Source organism: Acartia tonsa, chromosome 10, assembly GCF_053477335.1.
Source record: "Acartia tonsa isolate MP-2025a chromosome 10, ASM5347733v1, whole genome shotgun sequence".
Lineage (NCBI taxonomy): Eukaryota > Metazoa > Arthropoda > Copepoda > Calanoida > Acartiidae > Acartia > Acartia tonsa.
In genome coordinates this window covers 38,441,584-38,464,144 of record NC_137269.1, presented here as the reverse complement: position 1 = coordinate 38,464,144, position 22,561 = coordinate 38,441,584, and the positions used below count along the sequence as shown (strand labels likewise).

The following is a 22,561-nucleotide window of genomic DNA, read 5'->3' as shown; positions in this document are numbered from 1 at the left end:
CCATCCACCGGTAACTTTGGGTATGTTTGAAATTTGCATGGAGATTCCTGCAAAAATAAGAAAAATTGTTCATGAAATTTTATTAACTTTTGTTCAGACTTCTGTTTCTTTATGAAAATGAAAATTATTTTTAAAAGTTTGTTTGTTTACCAATATGCTGAGCTTCGCTTTCATGGATGTTGTCTTCCTTAATTTATAAAAATTAAATATGACTTTTTAATTAAATCCACCTAATAGTAATATATCCCTTTCTAACATTACTGGCAGCTTCACCCCTATCATCTGTATTTGGATTAGTGAAGTATTTAACAATAACCTAAAACCACCCCAAGCCTTTAATCTTAAATTGAAATAGCCTAAAACCAGATTTTATTAATTAATCGTTCTTACCTATTGAATATACTGTGTATTTGTTTAGTAAAGGTTGGAAACTCTAGAACATAAAAACAATAAGTTCAAAGAATATTTTATTATTAATTTTGCATGATTATTCCTGTAACAATATGATTCAAAAAACGTAGCTACTCTCTAATCACTACCAGAAAGTCCGTACGTCCATTTTAAACATTCTAATATTTAACTTTTTAAAAAAACAGTATTCTGAATTTATCAATTTTGAAAAAAAAATATACAATTTCATATTCAGAAGATTAAATAACATCCATTTTCTCATTTATTAAATATAAATCATATGTGCACTAGTAACCAAAACCATAATTAAAAATTCGGTCTTTTATCGTCACAGATAGGCCGACAGCAAGTTTAGAATAGCTTATTTGAACTTATTTCTCCCCTGGTATAATAACATCATTTCTTAAAGCTTGACTCAGTAAAACCAAACTTTGCTCTGTCAATCTGAAGAAAAAAATTAAGTTATAATAATTTTTCTCGTATTCATTCGAATCCGGTGGATAGGAACCGGTTCTCATCCATACGAAAAAACTATGTCTAGCATCGTATTATAACCAGTTTTCTACGAATATAGAAATGTACAATTATAAGATTAAAACTAGTTTTTTTAGCCCCGTGGTGCCGAAGGATAGGAACCGGTTCTCATCCATACGAAAAAACTATGTCTAGCATCGTATTATATCAAGTTTTCTACGAATATAGAAATGTACAATCATAAGATTAAAACCAGTTTTTTTAGCCGGTGCCTTCGGCACCTCGGGGCTAAAAAAACTAGTTTTATTCTTATTGTGGTATTCGGCAACCGTGAGCCATGCCTATGGCAACCCTGACCTGGGTTCGGGGAAGGGCCAAGGGCCCTCCCCCGAGTCCTGGGGAAGGGGTCTGCCGACCCCCTCCCTATGCCTAAAATTAATGATAAATTCTGACAGCCTTATTATGGTTAAGCTGTATTGTTAATTCCCCCCACCCTTTCCAGGGATGGGGGATCATTATTGCCCAAACTGACTATTGTATATGTATTATATTGATGTTATTTATGATTATTTATTCCTATCTGTGTAGTTATTGTTTGTTGTATATAACGTTAGTAATCCTTAGACCCTCAATAAAGAAACAACTGAATAGACTCTGTTTATTATTTAGTGATTGCTAGAGAAGCGTAGCTTCTCTATAGTATAGGTGTCCACGTCTGTTCACACTGCCGTAGTCATTTGAACTCTGGTGTCTGCCATTTATCCTAGGCGGATACCACAACTTTTGGTGACAGCTGTGTGAGATTACGGCAAACCACAAGTGTAGAGCAGACGCGCAGCTGAGGCTAAGGTACTCCCAGCAGTGAAACTGGCAAAACTGACACAAGCAACCTGAATTACCCACCCTGGATAGCAAGGTCTAACTCTGCATCCGGCAGTTGTGGAAGCGAAATCTAGCGAAAGACCACTAAGTGTGGCGGAACCCGAGCTGCGGAGAGTAGCGAAATCGGACGAGAGACTGCGGAGAGCAGCGAAACTTGACGGAGAACCGCAAGAAGCGCCGACATCTAACGGAGAATTGAGCGCTCAAGGGCTGAAACAGGCCTGCGGACGAGCTGAAACAGGCCAACTAAGTGTAAACGGCTGAAAATAGGCCAACATTTACTGCAAGAGATAGCAGGATTCAAACCAGCGGCGCTGCAGGAAGGGACATTCCCTGCCGCCACCAGCCGGATTCGGATACACGGCGCTGCAGGACGGGACACTCCCTGCCGCCGACAGGCTGAAACAAGCCAAATAGCTGCGAGCTGCGAGCGAACATACGAGTGTAGTGTACCAAGCAGAAGAAAACTACGTTAACTCCAAGTATCCTGAGAGGCTACAGCGCAGCCACCCATCTAGAAAAGCAGATATTATATCACATTGTAGGGATTACCACCCTAGTGTGAAGGCTGAACAATAGATTTATGAGCAAGGATTGGTAAACAATTTGTTGTGTATTGTGATAAAACTAAAAATAGAACAGGCTTGGTAAGCAAATCTGTTGTGTATTGTGATAAAGCCAAAAATAGAACCTAGATGTAATATAACAATGCATTGATAAACAATCTAACCCCCCAAGCCTTCAGCACAACAAATACACCCCTTATTCCAATGGAAAGGGAGGGGCCCACCATCCATTGAAGAAAATACAATCGAGGTGACATAACAATAAGCTCAGGATTAAGGAAAGGGCACAATTACCTCACCACACAGTTACCTCAAACCCACAGCACTCCCCCCTCTCCATAGGGGGGAACGGACGGTTTTACCCCGTCCCCTCACGCACTCCCCCTTCCTACCCACACTTGAATAAGTCCGCCCACGGTGTGGAGATAGCGACCGGGAGAACAGAGCGCCATTTACGGGTCGCGCAGCAGAGCTCGGGACGCATAACAAAATTCAACGGACGAATAAGACAAAGCGGACCAATGAGAGAGCGGGTTGAGGGATAGGTGCGCGTTTTACCTGTGTGCGCGAATCTGACGGTGCGTAAGCACGTTGCAAGGAAAGGATATTTCACGCACACACACACACACACAGGAGCGGAGCTACTCCATAGCATCCAACAGAGATATTTTTAGAAAACAAGACTTGCAAGCTTCTCCCTCCTATCTATAGTGTGATAAAGGAAAACCCAATCAGTTCCTGACAGCAGTTCAGACCCTCAACAGCTATCTACCCCTACCAGCCTACTCTACAACTCAGAAAAACTAGTGACAAGTACTTTAGGTACACCTAATTTAAATCTTTGTAGTTAAACTACCAACCTAGTGATAAACAGTGTTGGCTGCTAGGCTAGAAAGCCTCAAGTGTAAACCATTTATAGTATTGACTTAAAACTTCGTGTCCCGCCGCTGAACCTTTGACCCGATGGAACAGCCGCAAGCGCCAGGAGGCGACCAGCTCCAAGGATGGCTCCAGGATGATCCCCAGCCGGCTCCAGCCGAGTACCGCAAGCTGATGCTGAGTAACCTGCCGGAGTATAGAGGACCGCCCAAGCAATCCTGGAATTCCCACATCCGGAGACTCGAGATGTCATGGGCGGCTTACCGTGTGCCTCCCCATGACACACTAAACCGCCGCAACGCCCTTTTACTATCCCTGGCGGGGCAAGCGGCGGAGATGGCCTCTCATCTGTTTGGCGAGGCAGGCCAAGCCTTGACATACGAACAAGTCAAGGCCGAGTGTGAAATGTTATTTCGTCCAGCCTTTGAATCCCAGACTTTGAAGCAAGCCTTCAGGGATTATAGGCAACACTCGACAGAACCTATACAAGCATACATATCCACAAAGTGTGCATTGTATAGGGAGGCCTATAGCCATGAGGACCTTGAATTGTTGATAGACGAATTAAATCGTGGCATTCGTAACGCTAATGTGAAACGTGAAATGATGGGTCATGAGATCGCCTCGGTACCTGAGTACACGAGGCGAGCCATGTTTACCGTCACAATGATCACCAAGCAGCTGAAGGAGGGTGTGTGCCTAGTGGACGCCACCGACGGGCTCACGGGGTCAGCCAGCGTCCAGTTGCCCCAATACGATGAGTCGGAGCCAATGGAGATTGGCGCCTTGGCTCCGGGTCTCCACCAGATGGGGAAGGTCGCCCCAGATGACAAGATTCCAGGTCGCTGCTACCGCTGCCATGGGAAAGGCCACCGAGTCCGAGACTGTCCGACGCCTATGGAGGTCAGCCTAGAAGAGAGACGCACCCAGCCACGCCGTGACCGTCCTGCCAAGTGTGACCGTTGCCACTATGCCGGCCATACGGCGGCCGAGTGCAAAGCCGACTGGGACCAGGTAGCCGGCCGGAGGCGCGCTGCTGACAAGGGCGCTCCCCCAGGAAAGCCCAGCAGAGTAGCCAACATGGAAGGGAGCGCGCCCCCAGCAACACTCCAGCAAGCAGCCGCCCCCAACGCAGCGGGCCGAGCCGACGGAGTGCCGCAGTTTGGAACCGTCCCAACTAGAATCAACGTACTGGGAGGAGCGGCTGAACCCAACCGGGTTGGCCTGGGCTTCAGCCTCAATCACCTGGGGCCGGAGTTCGTGCAGCCCACCAACATTGCCGAGCCAGAAGTCCTGAGGCCTCAACCCTTCAGCCTCAACATGATGGGGCCTGCTAGACCGAGTCTACCCAGCAAGCGTGGAGAGGCGCTACCCAGCGCCACTGAGACGGTGTACGGAGAGGCCCTGGCGGCCGCTGAACGAGAGAGGCAGGAGGCGCTAGCCAGCGCATCGGAGTCGATGTATGGGGCGCCATCCGGCGCCGCCACCTGCGATGACTGGGGGGTGCTATCCAGCGCCCCCACCCTGGTGCCTGGGGCGACAACCGTCGCCGCCACCGAGATACCTGGATCCTGGAACGAGCCAGCAGCCCCAGAGGAAGGGGTGACAACCGTCACCCCCAGTCAGCCAGCGCCACCAGCCCGTAGGGAGAGCCCAGCCATACACCATCCAGCGCCCAGCCGCTGCCAACAACAACCAGAATGCCCCGTTACTGACCGGCCCCGCAGCGGCTGTGCCCCACGCCAATCTGACACCTGCTGGCGCCGAGCTACGTGTCCAACAAAAGCCAGCCTCTACCTTCTATCCCACGTTGGGAGCCCATCAGCCATGAAAATCACCACTAGGATTCCATTGAATCATTATCGTTTGTATATAACTTAGCCCTAAGGAGCGGGCCGAAGGCCTCAACCACTGTCGGAAGTCTGGCAGGGAGACCCCCTCCCAGCCTTCCGAGGGGAGAGTTGTGGTATTCGGCAACCGTGAGCCATGCCTATGGCAACCCTGACCTGGGTTCGGGGAAGGGCCAAGGGCCCTCCCCCGAGTCCTGGGGAAGGGGTCTGCCGACCCCCTCCCTATGCCTAAAATTAATGATAAATTCTGACAGCCTTATTATGGTTAAGCTGTATTGTTAATTCCCCCCACCCTTTCCAGGGATGGGGGATCATTATTGCCCAAACTGACTATTGTATATGTATTATATTGATGTTATTTATGATTATTTATTCCTATCTGTGTAGTTATTGTTTGTTGTATATAACGTTAGTAATCCTTAGACCCTCAATAAAGAAACAACTGAATAGACTCTGTTTATTATTTAGTGATTGCTAGAGAAGCGTAGCTTCTCTATAGTATAGGTGTCCACGTCTGTTCACACTGCCGTAGTCATTTGAACTCTGGTGTCTGCCATTTATCCTAGGCGGATACCACACTTATAATTGTACTCTCTATATCCGTGGAAAGCCGTTTATAATACGATACGAGAAATAACTATTATTTTTAAATAAAGAAACAGGTTCTGTGTGGGTGCACCAAAGGATCTCGCTAACCATTGAACCGTTTTAGTTCTTTACAGAGTAGCTTCTATTAGGTATCAGATGAGATATTAAAAAAAACATTTCCTCTAGAAAGGGGGTAAGTTATAAAAATATCCACCATCCCCCCCCCCAAAAAAAAAATATATGAATTAGTTTATGACTATTGTAGCTTTTAATTGTTTGGAATAAAGAAGATAAGAATAAAAGATAATCCAAATAATTAAAACCTATGTACTAAAGTTGTATTACAATTAGGTGAAGTTTATTTTTTCATCAATTGTGTTTATCTCTTTATCTTTGCATTTTCACAGCAATGATGCTAAAAGTACTTTTTAAGTTGACCTTTCAAAATTCATTAGTGTTTAACTTAATATCTAAATGCAAATAAAAAGGGAATTATGCAATGTACCAGCAGATGCACCTGTGAGCCAGCCGCCAAAGCATTAAAACAATCTACAGCAATCAGCCAACCGCCCATCTTGCCATGGATAGTAGGACTTTGAACTCACCGGTACCCAAAGTTTTAAAACAGACTTTTTAAGGTCATGTTTTGGCTCCAAAACATTAGCTTTATTGTAAAATCCTTATTTGTTGGTAAAACTTGGAGTGGCCGAACTTTTAAACCAATAATTTTAATTTGATGAAGAGGTAATTTTTCATAAAGAATCCTGCATTTTGCTAATCATCCGATAAAAGATTTAGAAATATGCAACTGCGTTATGCAAACAAATCCACAGAGCTACCAGCCAGCCGCTTTAAAATTCAGCGGCTGGCCAGTTCTGGAATGTGTTTACTTTAAGACAAGGTCAAGTTTTAATTTAATTTCAAGTGCATGGGTGTTCAAACCTTGAGACAATGAATTCAAAACCACGTAAGAGCGGCATATTAAAAGGGGATGTGATGCCATTGCAGAGAAAGAGGGGGGGCAATTGGCTGTTTAATACACTTTTCGCAATAGATTTGTAATAACATTTTCTTATTCGATGACTTAACAACTTTGGGGACTTTTGCCGAAATTTGATTGGTTGGTTAATAAAGTTGAGCGTCCAAACGTTTTAAACAATAATTGTAATTAAAGATGGGGTAATTTTTTTCATCATCATTAGGGATAAACATCCATTTATAGGCCACTGTCTTATCCCTTTAGATCCCTGGATGTGATGTAAATGGTTGAAGACACTTTCAGCCTTTAATAATTTAATTTTAATAATTTAATTCAATTAATTTTAATAGCCACCTTAAACTAAAAACCAAGGGGGTTGTAATACAGACAACTAATAATAATTTTCTTGGCAGCTATTTAAAGCATGGCTGGTTTTTGTATCACTGAGTTCATTTTTTTACAACTTGCTTTATCCAACCGTCCGTCTGTCCATCTAAACGATAAATAAAAGTGGGAGTTACTATTTTGATATATAAACTGAGAAAAAATTAAGGTTTTTTTCCCCTATGCCTAACCTCTGTGGGGAGTATAACTGCGGTGCTCTAACCCTGCGGGGCTATCAAGTACCTAATATAACCTAACATAACCCAACTTAAGTACCAAACAACGTTTTAACGAAAAACTATCCCCCTCCCATATAATTTTTAACTTATTTTAAAATTAAGAGAGGAGAATTTCTAAAATTAAAGTTGTTATTTGTTTGTAATGTATGAACTGCTAGGCATTATAAATGTAAATTCAACTGCACAGAAAACAAAGAATACCATTACCTAAGAATACTCAAAGTCCAAGGGCGCATACATATTTATAATTGGTGGTGGGTGGGAAAGTAATTATATACATATTTATATACACCCCCCCCCCTGAAATTGAAACCTCTATCAAAAGTATTCAAATAAGGGAAGTAAGAGAACCATCTTCAGTATTTTTGTGGGGGATGGGGGGTAGTTCTTTAACTTTTGATACAATGTTACATTCTTGAGCTTTGTATATTAGATAATAAGTTTATCTTTGATATTAACAAAGCATTTGACTAAGTCCCAAAGATTTTTTTAAAACAAGGATTGCAACATCCATAAGTGGCGAAGCACCAAAAATAATGGATAGACAAACAGAAGTTAGTTAAAGAGCATATGTTCATAGGTCGTAAACAATAAATAAACAAATAAGAAACATTTATGTATAGATTTTAATCATTTGAAGCATTACCGAGCAGCGAACCAAGTATATTATACATCAAATGCTCATTGGTATGGGAATCCATATTTACAGCAAAAACTTTATACGTGAACAACAAAAAATTGGAAATATTATTCTGCGGTTACCGAGATATCAGCTTTAGACAGACGGACTGATAGACGGACGGAAGGACTGACATCATTCTACTTTGTATAATCTAAAAATAAGATAATTAGTGTGGCTTTGATATTTACAAAGCAGTTGATTCGGTTTTGAATATGAACAAAAAATAAACAGAAAATGATTATATTCATGACTTTTGTAGCATTATCGACAGACCAACGATATAAACCGGATGCATAAAGTTATAGGAATCCTCACTAACACTTGCAGCCGTCTATCTTGAAAAATACAATTGACTTATAGGGTAGCATATTTACGGGAAAAAAACTGTATACATTCGTTGGCTAAAAAACTTTGGGTAGTTTTATTAAATCTTTATTGGTCGGTTCAAACTTTCAGTGTCCAATCTTTTGCACCAATAAATGTCATCTACATAAGGGGAAAACATTCGTCTGTTGTCTTATCCCTTCGGATCCCTGTATGCGTATACTTACTTTATAAAAGTAGCCTCGTCAACGTTTAAACTTTCAATGGTGTCGGATTCTTTTCCATACGTTTTGCTGTAACTGAAATATATTTATTTAACATTTAGAAAATTTTACGAATAGAATCTTCAAAACTATCGGAGAAATTTGTAAAAACGACATCCCTCTTATTTTTTTGCCGGGGAGGAGGAGGGTGTTGTAGAATATAATTATTCTTAATAACATTGATGAATAGAAATTTATAACGATTTTGATTGATTATCCACAGTTTCTTAGGGTTTGGACCTAAGTCGTCATGGAGTAAGCTGAAACACTTTTGTATTGCCACTAGAGCTAATCAAGCAACACATTCAAGCACATTATGACTTTACTCATAAGAGCTCCTAATTTTTTTGTGGTAGGTTGCCAATTGTATAAAAATTCAGCCGTCTATCTTAAATTGCAGGCGATGAATTTACGTTTTCCTCATAAAGTTTTTAACGGACGGACATAATCTTAGAGTAGCGTCGCTACTAGAAAATTCATACCTTAAAATATTATTTTTGAATACTTTGAGCCTGGGATCTGTACGCGGCCGTATTCCTGTCCTTTCAATAACCTATTATAAAAGTATGTCGGTCTGTGTGTTTGTAACGAAAGATCTTGCTGATCGCAGGGCCTATATAGTTTTACTTTACAGAGAAGCTTTTAATAGTTCCAGGAAAGGTTTATAGCAATTTTAGGGAAGGGTACCTTCCCCTTTCCAAGTCACCCACCTCAAAAACTTTTTTTTACTGAAAATGGAGGATCGACCCATCCTTCCCCCACTCCCTCTAAAATATTACCCCAAGTGCACCTAAAGGCCCCTAGTGGCGTAGTCTTTAGTAACCTAATTAAATAGCATCATGACAATAAGTGGTGCAACAATAACAAGCTTGAAATGTTTCTAATAAAAAAACAAACGATAAGACAATTTGTTTTAATTGGTTGAATGATTTTTTTTAGATATTGTCGGTAAATCACTGAGTATGACATTAATGTAAGATATAATAAATCATACAATTTAATGTAGCACAATCGAACGCATTAGTTTATATTTATAGAGTGGCTACGTTACTAAAAAAGTTAAAATGTAATGAAATTTAAACAAGGATGACAACATCCATAAAAGCGAAGCACTAAAACGGTAGGACAAACGGACATTAACAATTGTATAGTGTCAGAACTGAATAATCATAATATAAATGTATAAGGGTCAAAGTAAAATTGTAAGTAAATTTGTTGAAAAAAACTGTTTGATTCAGGATAATATTTATGGACATACTTACATTTTTAGGACTTGATTATAGAGTTGCTTCGCTTATTACATTATACTTTGTTGTCTCAGGAATCAATATAGCAAAAATCAGATCAATCAGATGATTAGTTCACATAAAAATTTGTTGTTAAAAAAGTAAAAAAAAATCAACATGTTTAAAATGGACGTACGGACATTTTGGTAATGATTATAGAGTTTCTACGCTTTCTAAATCGTACCTATCTACTAAAGGAATCACCATGCAAAATTTGAAATCGATAGGACAATTCTAACATGCCTAAATTAATGAAAAAAAGCTATCCGTGACGGACAGACGTACGGACGGACCGACCCTAATTATAGAAAAGCTTCGCTTTAAAAAAGAGTAAGATAAAAAAAACAGAGGGCATATGTTAATGACACAAGCTTTAATTGTTCGTGAGTTTACAAATGTGGACGTGTCCAACTCCATGTGACTGAGTACTGAAGGAGACTAAAGGCCATACAGACAGTCAAACCCTAATTATGGAGTTGCTTAGCTTCTACAAATAATGAAATTTATCTTACACTAAATAGATAACCAATATTTATTGTGTCTGTATTTGCGTTCTTGTACAGATTAAATATGGTTTCTGCCACTCCTTTACCAGTTTTAGCTCTAGATAGATAGATAGATAGATAGATAGATAGATTGAAAATTTTATTTATTTTTGGTAGGGTACTAACAAAATCTTAAGGAAGCAAAGTAAATCCCCGACAAAAAGTATAATTTTCTTTTTAAAAACAAAACTTAAATAATAGTTTTAATTTTCTTTTAAATATTTAAACTTGTAGTGATGTTTTACAAATATCATACAAAATATGATAGAATAGTTATTTATCGCATCGTATTGGTATTATAAACAGCTTTCCGCGGATATAAAACTGGTTTTAATCTTATAATTGTTCATTTTGATATTTGTAGAAAACTGGATATAATACAATACAATACATGATTTTTCATCATTGCTTAGAACCGGTTCTAATCCAGCGGATATTGATCGGTTTCGAAGCCATACTGGAAAAGTTATTTTTAAAATTAACTGACCTATCAAATGCTTCTTGAACATGATCTGTTGAACTTGACGATATTCCTCTCAAATTTTTGTAACTTTTCTATATAAAAAAAATTGAAAAATTATTGGAAAGAAAATATAAGTGACTAAAAATCTAAAAAGTTATTAATTCTTTATTAAAACAAAGTCATATTGATACTCCTTTATATTATGGGTTATTAAAACCACTACACTAGAAAAGTAATTTTTTAGCCCTATAGCTTAATTTTAAAGCTGGGATAATAAGGGTCTGAGGGGTATAATAGTTATTTCTCGTATCGTATTATAAACGGCTTTCCGCGGATATAGAATGTACAATTATAAGATTAAAACTAGTTTTTTTAGCCCCGTGGTGCCGAAGGCACCGGCTAAAAAAAACTAGTTTTAATCTTATGATTGTACATTTCTATATTCGTAGAAAACTGGATATAATACGATGCTAGACATAGTTTTTTCGTATTCATGAGAACCGGTTCCTATCCACCGGATTCAAATGAATACGAGAAAACCCTCTTCTATAGGTTACGGTTCTAAAATGCAGCCAAGAGGTGTAGGTTATATATAATTCTTAATTCCACTTTTTACCGGTTTTATTTAGTCAAACAATAGAAAATATTTCAACTATTTCTTTGTGACTTTTTCTGTACAAAGATAGAGAAATTAAAAAGCGAAATTTTTCCTTAATTAGGGGTAGTCCGTATGTTCGTTCGTTACGGATAGCTCTAATCGAATTTTTTTGGCATTGTAGAGTTGTCCTATCAAGTTCTAATTTTGCAAGTGTGTCCTTAAAAAGTATCCGGTAATTGAACAATTTTGTACTAAATCTAAATACAATTTTTGTTTAGACTTGTAAATTAATATTCTGCTATTAAGTTTTTGCACTCTACAAATATTATTTGATTAAAACCGGTTGTCAGCCATACTACAAAACCATGTATAGTATCGCATAACCTACCATTTTCCCGAATATTTAAATAAGAAAAATAAAATAAAACCATTTCTTTCGCTTACGGTACGGTTACGTTATACACAAGAAAACCTAATATTATTTATTTAAAATTTTGAACAAATTTGCTTTTATAAAGTCTGTCATAAAACCTCTCTATATATGATTTATTTAAGGCTGAATTTCCGTGACCTTAGCAAAGCAACTGATAAAAATGGCCATGAATCAACTCACTTAAGGAGTGGTTTTATGAAGAACTTTATAGAAGCAAACTTGTTCAAAATTTTAAATAAATAATCTTTGCTTTTCTTGTCATTATTTTGCGGTAACTCCTAGTGGATGAAAATTATACTTAAAATTTTATCTAATTTTCTCAAAAACTGCTGCATTTTAGATTTTGTTGAAAAGTGAAATGAAGTTACCTAACCTAGGGTAATGAAATGCACTATGTCCCAATTTAGGTTCTGACACAAAAGTCAAAGCACCTTCAAACGCACTGTGTATAGCATTACGAAGAAGTCAGACGACTGACAAGATACTAGAGTAGGTTTGCTACTAACAAAACGTTTTTCATTTTAAACAGTTTTCTCGTATTCATTCGAATCCGGTGGATAGGAACCGGTTCTCATCCATAGGAAAAACTATGTCTAGCATCGTATTATATCCAGTTTTCTACGAATATAGAAATGTACAATCATAAGATTAAAACCATTTTTTTTAGCCGGTGCCTTCGGCACCACGGGGCTAAAAAAACTAGTTTTAATCTTATAATTGTACATTCTATATCCGCGGAAAGCCGTTTATAATACGATACGAGAAATAACTATTAAATCATAATGAAATAAAATACAACTAACCTTTTGTTTAAAAAGAATAACATAATTATGTTTATTATTAAAACTACTATTTAACAAGAAATTCACAATATTTTTCATTTTTATTAAAAAAAAATTAGCCAATCGCTGACAATTTATAAACAAACTAGAAAAAAAGGAAAGCCCATAGCTTTTAGCAGATATTTTGTATAGAGTTTTATAGAGTGGGCAAAACTCGGGGAGGGAGGAGACATTGGCCGCTAAATTATACTCGTCTCTAAAGTTTTTTAAACAAGTTTTCTGATTCGTCGGCTAAATTTTGTCAATCTTGATTGTTTAACAAACCTTCAGTGTCAAAAATGTTTAACAAATAACTTGAATCTACGGAAAGGGTAATTATGTTAATCATAATTGGGGCATGTACATCAATCTATCGTCTATCCCATGTCTTATTTCAATCCTAAGTAAACCTTTAGTGCTCCGCTACTTATGGGCATTTTTATCCTAAATACATCGGAATTTAAACTATATATGCAGCTTTTCATTAATCTAATTATTTAGAATCTATTGGAAATATCTTTGCAAGAAAAGCAATTTTCAGTGTTTTTAAAAAAGATACAAATCCTAAATTTTATAGCCCAGAAAACATAGTATTTATTACTTTTTCAGATGTTTTTTAATATTCAAAAACAATTATGTCAAATAAACGTAATATATACCACAAGAACAAAATTGTCCATAAGTTGCGCGGCTTAAAATTTAGTGCTATATTAAAAAGTAAAGCAATTCCAATCCTATTACGATTTAAAGCTAAGAAATTCAAGTAATATAAATCGATTAAAAAATTTATCTTTTTGTAAAATAAATTAAAAATGGTGTTTTAAAAAGACACTGCAGTTTAGCGAATACGAGTCTGCTTTTTTGACTTTCCTTTTTTAAGGACAAAGCTTTTATGCGTATAGCGTCTGTCCGTAAATACGACAGTTAATTCCGTAAGTACGACAATTAATTCAGAATGTAGGAAACCGTCAGTTTTAATTTAACAAGGACAGCTATACCCATGATAAACGTAGCAATACTAAGCTAAATATAATTCTTATGATATTTGAAAAGTATATTAAGTACAACAATATATGTCTGTTTAACTGTATGTCTGAAGGTTAAGATCTCAATAACTAATGGATTGTTTGAACTCCTCCTCTCCGAATTATACTACTATGGTTTTAAGCTATTTTCTTGCGGGGTTGGCCAATGAATACATCCGAATCTAAAAATTATCGCGCCACTAAAATAAAAGCTTTAATTTGTATTTCTAAAAAAAAATAATATTAATGTTACCTCCAAATTTGTTGGACGAATTATTTAAAGTAGTAATGATTTTTTGTCTGAAGCTTATGATTTCAATAAATTAGTGAAGTGATTAAGTTATTCTTTTCGGGAAAGCTTTACATGGATACCTGAGTCAATTTAGGCTAATTCATTTTGAGATTTAAGATTTATGAGGGTTTTAGGCTATTTTTCCTAAATACAGAGCATCCATGTGGTAAGGGCGCAGCCGCTAGTTCTGTTATAAACTAATTTGTCTGGCAAGTGAGAAGCTGTTCTATAATTCAGTTTGATTGTCTGTCAATTATTTTTGTAGTTTTCTTCTTTTTGGTATTGTCATTTTTGTTTATCAATAACACAACATTATTTAATCAGGGAGATAAAGAGATAAAGAAATAGCAGATAAATTTTTAATACACAAAATTTCTCATTCTGTAGTTTATTAGTGGTTGAAATGTTTGGAAACTCAACTTAACGAACCAGCCAATCAAAATTCAGTGAAATTTCCAAAACAAAGAATAAGAAAATGTTATAATAAAACTTTGGGGACTAAAGTAATAAACATCCCAATGTCTCCTCCCTCCCTATTATTTAATAAATTATTTGATTTTACGAACATTTTGTGGTCAATGTTGAAGCAGTATTTATTAATACTGTTTGAAAGAAACTTAATATTTAAAGTGATAAGGATTGCAATAAAAATATAATTAAATAGATATTATTTTTAAATTATTTTACTAAATCATTCAGAATGAACATGAGAGCAATCCTTCTTGGATCTGCTGTTCTGACTGTAGTGCAGGCAGAGTGCCAGACAACAGCTGATGGTTATACCTGGAGTTTCCAGGCTGACAGAGATGACATGTTGCTTGATGTAGCCAGTGCTGAGTCCTGCTTGTCATCCTGCTTTCATAACTCTGAATGTCTTGGATACACATGGTTTGCAGATCAAGTAGTTAACATTTGCTACCTGTTCCATGTCCTAGAAGATCTCCATGACTGCAGAGAATGCCATAGTAAAACAGTTCCGGAGCAATTAGATGGAGAATATTTTAATTTAGATCCTGATTTCCTTATTGGCGTAGTTGGTGAAGACTCAGCTGAAGACTGTTTCCAATCATGTGTGGATACTGAAGACTGTGTAGGCTATACCTGGTATGGTTTAGATTCTCTGTTTCCAAATTACTGCTTCAAATACAGTGATGATACCTCAACTGCCACCTGCCAAGGCTGTTCCAGCGGAGCAATGTCCTGTATTGATTCCTTGCCAACAAGCACACAATCACCAACAACATCAGTATCACCAGGACCAGCACAATGCACAGACTACCATATTCTTGATGATCCAACAAGAAATATTAACCATGGTTTTGAACAATATTGTGATCATGAATCTTACCACACGAGCCCTGACTGGCATGAGTCTAACTATTATAGACTGGAAGCCCCAGCTGGAGTACAGATACCTACCATATCACCTGGACCAGAGCAATGTGGTGCCTATGCACCTGGATGGATCAATGACACACAAGGAGCCATTCCAGAACTACAGGTTGGGGATGAGATAACTGTAAAGGTCTGCTACCAATATGATAATAATCCATGTATTTACAGTAATAATATTCGAGTGACCAGATGCCTTGGTGATTACTTTGTTTACTATTTGGTCAATATACCTTTCTGTTATTATAGATATTGTGCTACAAATTAAAAATTTATTATTGATAATTATAAAGTGTCATTAAATTCCAATAAAATGATGAATTATCATTTATTTTGGGTTATTTAGATAGATAATGAATCAATAGGCGACTAAGCCCCAAATATTGACCCGTTTGGATGCTTTTTTTAAAGAGGGAATGCTATATATTTGGATCAGGTTTTGACTTTAGCTGATGTTAAAATTGAAAAAGGTTTATTTCCCAGAAACGTACAGGAAGCTGACCTGCGGTCTGGTTTTAACATACCACAAACCTCAAAGGGGGATTGATAAGCCCTCCATTTCTTGTATTTATACATTGTTCTTCCTAAATTCCAAGGAGGCAGAGGGGTCAATGGACTATAAATTAGTATGAAACCCAAAGTTTTATAAACAAAACACGCTCTTTAATACACTTTTCTAGAATATTGGGTACTGATATAATTATAAATGAAGTGTACAAACTAGTGGTGTCCAATTTTTAAACATCATTGTGGATGTACATCAATTTATCGTCTATTGTCTTTTCCCTTAAGATTTCAGTAAAATTCCCTTATTATTTCACATATCAAGGGAGTTATATTTAAATCTTTACAAGGAAAGAGGGATAAATAAAAAATGCTATATGAAGTTGAAGTTGTGTATTATGCGCTACTGAACTTTAATGTTAACATTATAAATAAATCATTTTTTTTAATTAATATGTTTTGAATAGAAGTATGGACTTTCTGGTAACAGTTATAGAGTTACTTCGCTTTCTAAATCGTACCTACCTGTTACAGGAAACATCATCCAACGTTTGAAATCGATAGGACAATGCCTAAATTTATAAAAAGAGCTAACCGTGACGTACGGTCGTACAGACCCTAATCATAGAAAAGCTGTATAATCAACATGATTATGGATGAACGGACTTTCTTGTAATGATTATAGAGTTGCCAAACTTTCAAACGTCGATAGGACGATTTTTTAGTATGGCTGAGAACCGGTTCTAATCCAGCGGATATTGAAGCCATAATGGAGATTAAGTTATCTTTTATGAGACATTCCTTTATTACAAGAAAAGTTTTAAGATTGGTTTAAGGATTTATTTTATGCACAATTCTGCAACGTTTTTATAAAACTGCAAAAAAAATCGAAGAATGGGGCATTTCCTAAAAGTGCATGGCGAAAACAGAATCCTTCCAAATTTTCGAAGAAAAGAGAAAGTGGGATATTTTTACTTTATATGGAAACCCTGCGGATCTACACTATACCAAAAATAACCTAACCTAACTTCACCAACGGGAATCCGTACTTATTAAGAATACAGTCTCTACGCAGTACACTCAAACAATACACACAAACACAAAACAAACATATGACAAAAAATATACTCCTTATATCTTATTTAGTCTTATAACTTAATTAGTCTCTTATTACTTACTAGCGGCTACGCCCCTAGAGGCCTCTAGTGGCACTTTAAATGTTTTTTTTGTTCAAGTCTATACGATACCTCTTCAATGCTTTCAAATTCTACGATACCTCTTTATGTTTCGATCAAGTCTCTCAAATATTTAAATTTTTTCAGCTTTTTTTTATTTCTAACGGGAGGGTGGTTATACCCTCCCCCAAAATAGTTATAAACCTTCCCAGAACCTATGGAGAATCTACCCTGTTAAGGAGAACCCAATCAGTTCAGCGGTTAGCGAGATCCTTCGGTACAGACACACAGACACACAAACATCCTGTTACTTTAGTATAAGGATAAAATTGCTTGAATGTAGAAACAAAGTTTTTTGAAAAGTTTTTTTCTTTGCATAATAGGATAAGCAGAGCAATTTATATGATATTTATGGAAATATCAAAACTTTAATTTATATCATATTTATGGATATATCAAAACTTTAATTGGATATTTCATATCTTATTTTCTCGTATTCATTCGAATCCGGTTCTCATCCATACGAAAAAACGGTGACCCCTAAAATGGTGGGTCTGGCTCTCTGACATATCTCAAATTTGGCGAACTTAAAATTTTGCAACGCATTGATAGAAACAAATAATTTCTACTTATATTTACATTCCATATTTAAATTTAATACAAATTATTAAAGAATTCAATTTTTATAGCATAGATTATAATTTTAAAAATTAGCGACGGTATCGCAGATTTCTTCGCAGGAAACTAAGTAAAAATTTTAATCAATTCTAAGATGACTTTACAGTTTATTTTTAGTAGCGAATTTTATGTTTAACCTTTAACGGTTGGTCCCCTTTATTGACCTTAATAGGTCGAGGGTAGGAGAGGAGGGGGGGGAGGGGGGAATTGAACGTTCACTCTGTTATCTCTGTTTCTAATGTGCATGTCCCCTGTTTAATATTGAATTTCCGACAATAAGTGGATCAAAGTAATTTTTACTTTTTTATTGAACAACCTTGTTTTTAGGTCCTTTTTTACTTAGAAATTTCAAAAGGCTGTAATTTCTGTACTCTTAAAGCTAGAAGAAGATTTTTTCAGAAAATGTTTACCTTTATGTATATATAATATTAGAAATCTTGAATATAAATTTCGGCGGCGGCAGCAGTACTTGGCAGTTTCCGGACGCTGCAGACAGAAGTCGGCAAGAAAACAGCGTTGGATTTTTATGAAATTTAAATATGTCATGTATACATGTTAGAACAGCTTAGGTTTAAAATTTGAAGTCTCTAAGTCAAAAACTGCGGTCACAAGAGCCTTTCAAAAAAAAAGTTCATGAATTCAAAGGGTTTGTTGTTTGATTGATATGTGGGGGGGGGGGGGGCGATCTGAAACTTTTGCGTAACCATGGAGTATAGGCCTTGTCTTCAGAGTGAGAGGATAGGTTTTTTGGGAAAAAAGTTTAGTTTTGGGGTGTATTTTCCTTATACAGTGTGTTTTTTTTATGAGAACTTTTTTGAAAGCCAATTTACTCCACTTATAGTTATCAGAATTTAATGATTAATGGCTTATTTTCTTCGTTTTTTAAGGGAAATTATGAAACAACCAAAAAAAATTACAGTTTTTGTTGAAAAAGTACAGTAAAGTTGAAAATTAAAAACTTAGGTGACCACTTCTAAAAATGGTTTTAGCGCATTTTTCTTATGCTCAAATCTTCTACCCTTTGCAAGAAAAAAATTGGATTTTCAGTAGTCGACTTTGGGGGGCCAGTACTTTCTCCCTGATTGAGATATGGCCTTCAAACTTTGACCTATTCTAGTACATGTCCCCAATAGTATCTGTATAAATTTATAGCTCTATATCTCAACTTTGAAGCGTTTTGCAGCCATTCTTGCAAAAGGTAGAATATTTGAACATAAGAAAAATGCGCTAAAACCATTTTTAGATGTTGACACCTAAGTTTTTAATTTTCAACTTTACTGAGCTGGATCTTTAAATTGTTTATAGGTGATTTAAACCGGGGCGATTCATTCAGCGCGCCATCAAATTATTAAATACCAATCTTTAAATAGAAATGGCATGGGCGATTCAGCGCAGTCAGTTGCGCCGAACCGGCGCAGCAATGCCACTCAACGAGTGGCATTGCCGCGCTAAATCGGGGTGATTCATATTTAATAAATAAATATTTTTTAAAAATTAGTTTAATATTTTATTGCAAAACTATAGTGAAAACATTTTTATAGTTATTTTTAAAATAAATTATATATTTTTTTATATAAAACACCGTACTGACCCATTTTAAGTTATAAAATTGTACCGGCACGTATGGATATGTTATTGAGTGTCGCCAGCAATCTAGCAACACCGCGCCGAAATTTTAAAAATCCCTGTTTTATAGGCGAGCTGTGGCTAACCACCAGCGCACCTACAGTTCACCTCTGAATCGCCCCGATTCAGCGCACTATAAAAACGATTTAAAGATCCAGCTCTGTACTTTTTCAACATTTTTTGGTTGTTTCATAATTTCCCTTAAAAAACGAAGAAAATAAGCCATTAATCATTAAATTCTGATAACTATAAGTGGGGTAAAATTGCTTTCAAAAAAGTTCTCATAAAAAAACACACTGTATTTAAATTTTTTTGATAGGTCTCCAGGTTAAGGTGCTGCAGGCTGGAAGGTCACTTCTGGACAGGTATAAATGAAAAAAAAATTAGTTTGAAGAGTTAGAGATAAACTTATTAAACTAAATATGCATATTTTTGGATTTTATGAGCATATATGAAGAAAAAATAAAAATCAGCCTCTAGATTCAGGTCCTGCAGGCCTCCAGGTGGATCCTGGACAGGTAGAAATAAAAATTTTCACTTTTAAAGTTAAAGCATAACTTCTTTAACAAAAGTTGATACTTTATGGATAGTATTAACTAATTTGAAGAAAATTTTGAAATTGGGCTCCAGGTTCAAAATAAGTTATGCCCTAACTTTAAAAGTGAAAATTTTTATTTCTACCTGTCCAGGATACACCTGAAGGCCTGCAGTACCTGAACCTGGAGCCCAATTTGAAATTTTTCTTTAAATGAGTTAATACTATCCGTAAAGTAGCAACTTTTGTTAAATAAGTTATGCCCTAAATTTAAAAGTGAAAATTTTTAGTTTTTACCTGTCCAGGATCCACCTGGAGGCCTGCAGTACCTGAACCTGGATCCCGATTTCAAATTTTTCCTCAAAAATGTTAATACTATCCATAAAGTAGCAACTTTTGCTAAATAAGTTTTGTTCTAACTTCAAAAGTAAAAATTTTCAGTTTTTACCTGTCTAGAATTTATCTGGAGGCCTGCAAAACCTGAACCTGGAGCCTGATTTCAAATTTTTCTTCAAATTAGTTCATACCATTAATAAAGTAGAAACTTTTGTAAAATAAGTTTTGTTCTAACTATAAAATTAAAAATTTTCAGTTTTTTTTGTTCTAACTATAAAATTAAAAATTTTCAGTTTTTACTTGTCCAGAATTCACCTGGAGACCTGCAGGACCGTGGAGGCTGATTTTTATTTTTTCTTTATATACGCTCATAACATCCCAAAAGATGCATATTTGGTTGAATAAGTTGATCTCTAACTCTTCAAACTATTTTTTTTCATTTATACCTTTCCAGAAGTGACCTTCCAGACTGCAGCACCTGAACCTGGAGACATATAAAATAAATTTAATAAAATATTAGGAAAATACACCCAAAACTAAACTTTTCCCCCAAATAACCTAACCTCTCACTCCTAAGACAAAGCCTATACTCCAAGTTTACGCAAAAGTGTCAGATCCGCCCCCCCCCCCCCCTTAAGTAATATATCTAATACAAAACAATAAGTATACTAGACATTAACCCTTAATAGTGAGGCCCCTTGCCGCACATTTGGAGGTAGGGCTCAACGCCCCCCCCCCTATTATCTCAGTGCATGTCCCCTGTTTGATAATGAATTTCCGACTAAAACTGAGCCTAAGTCAATTTTCGCTTTCTTCTCCATTTTATTTAACAACCTTTGTTTTTAATTCCTTTTCTACTTAAAAATTTCAAAAGGCTGTAATTTTTTTTTATCTTTGAAACAAGAAAAATAATTTTTTTCAGAAAATGTTTATATTTATGTAAAATTTATATTAGAAATCTCAAAACATAAATTTCGTCGGCCGCAGCTGTACTTGGCACCTGCCAGCCGCCGCAGTTGGCGGTCAGCGGGAGAACGGCGGCAGATCTTCATAAAATTTTAATACATTATGTAGACGTAGAAGAAAAGCGTAAGTTTAAAATTTGAAGGCTCTATGTCAAAAATTGCGGTCACAGGAGGGTTTTAAAGATTTCTGGAGACCTCGAGGATCAGGAGCTGCAGGATCATACCTGGAGCCTGAAATTGACTTGAACACCTATATTTTATATAAATTAACCTATTTTAAAGTTAGTATGTTTTTCAACCTATTTTTTAAAAAATACACTATTCTAAGACATGAAGATATATTTCGATTTTAGCAATCATTTTCAATTCATTTTGTCTTAAAAAATATAGGTATGAGACATATTAGATAACAGCAAATATGATCAAAGATATTAAACATACATTTATATAGAACAATGTCACAAATTATTTTGAATCTTAGGTATGACGACTGAAAAAGTTTTTAAAAAAAGATTAAAACATTGGTTTTTTAAATAGGAGGAGTAGGGAATAATTCTTGTTTGAGTTATGGGGCGGGGCATAGTTTTAACCAGAATAGCTAACTGTCCCATAATAATAAACTCACATACAGACGGACAGACCCTAATTATAGAAAAGCTTTGCTTTTAAAAAACTAATATTTATTCACTCACTAACAAAATAAAAATGTTGGCAGATAAACACATTTTTAAAGCAAATCTACTCTGTAACTCACTTTGTTTTTCTACCTGTTAATCAGTCATTCTGTTTGAAAAGCTATGAGGAAAATACAAAAAAAATTAAAAATAAAAGCAGAAAAAATGTTACATAGACAAGCTGACAGACATTTCAAATTATAGATAAACTTCGCCAACAATTTCAAGATCCATATTTCAACTCCATTTATTCATGCAAACAAAATTTACTTTCATACGAACACATTAAAACACATGCGACGCATGCAAATTAATTGATACTTTATCTGAAGTCGCTTGTAAGCATTCAAATAAAAGATACTAAGGAATAGAATATATTTACGTATATAAAATACATTAAAATACAGATTTTTATTTTTGTTTAAATTTTAATTATTGGTGGTGCATAAACCACCACTTTTTTGAACGCCCCCATAAAACGTTCCCATGTATAAATTGAAGAATTATTTCTCTTAAAGAAAGGGTATTAAGTACAAAGATAAATCGTTTTCTAGTAGCGAGGCTACTCTATTACTTCTAATATTACAGAAATTTTACATGAGTATTAAAGTAAATATTATAAGATTAGCACTAGTTTTTATAGTTAAGGCATTCGGAACCTTGTTTTCACTTATTATCCACGGAAAGATGTC

General features: G+C 36.1%; 1 protein-coding gene across 1 annotated transcript in view; it reads right to left on the bottom strand.

Annotated features, from left to right (window-relative positions):
* The window catches only part of LOC145330602 (glutaminase kidney isoform, mitochondrial-like), a 51,693-nt gene extending 38,915 nt beyond the window's left edge, over nt 1-12,778 (bottom strand). Inside the window, exons 1-7 of the mRNA XM_080175241.1 lie at nt 12,650-12,778; nt 10,840-10,907; nt 10,320-10,410; nt 9,004-9,074; nt 8,486-8,557; nt 796-855; nt 391-435 (exon numbers count right to left, since the gene is read on the bottom strand). Coding sequence (XP_080031367.1) covers nt 391-435; nt 796-855; nt 8,486-8,557; nt 9,004-9,074; nt 10,320-10,410; nt 10,840-10,907; nt 12,650-12,727 — 485 coding nt within the window. The 5' untranslated portion in view covers nt 12,728-12,778. The remainder of the gene's footprint in view (nt 1-390; nt 436-795; nt 856-8,485; nt 8,558-9,003; nt 9,075-10,319; nt 10,411-10,839; nt 10,908-12,649) is intronic.
* Between the last annotated feature and the right edge of the window lie 9,783 nt (nt 12,779-22,561).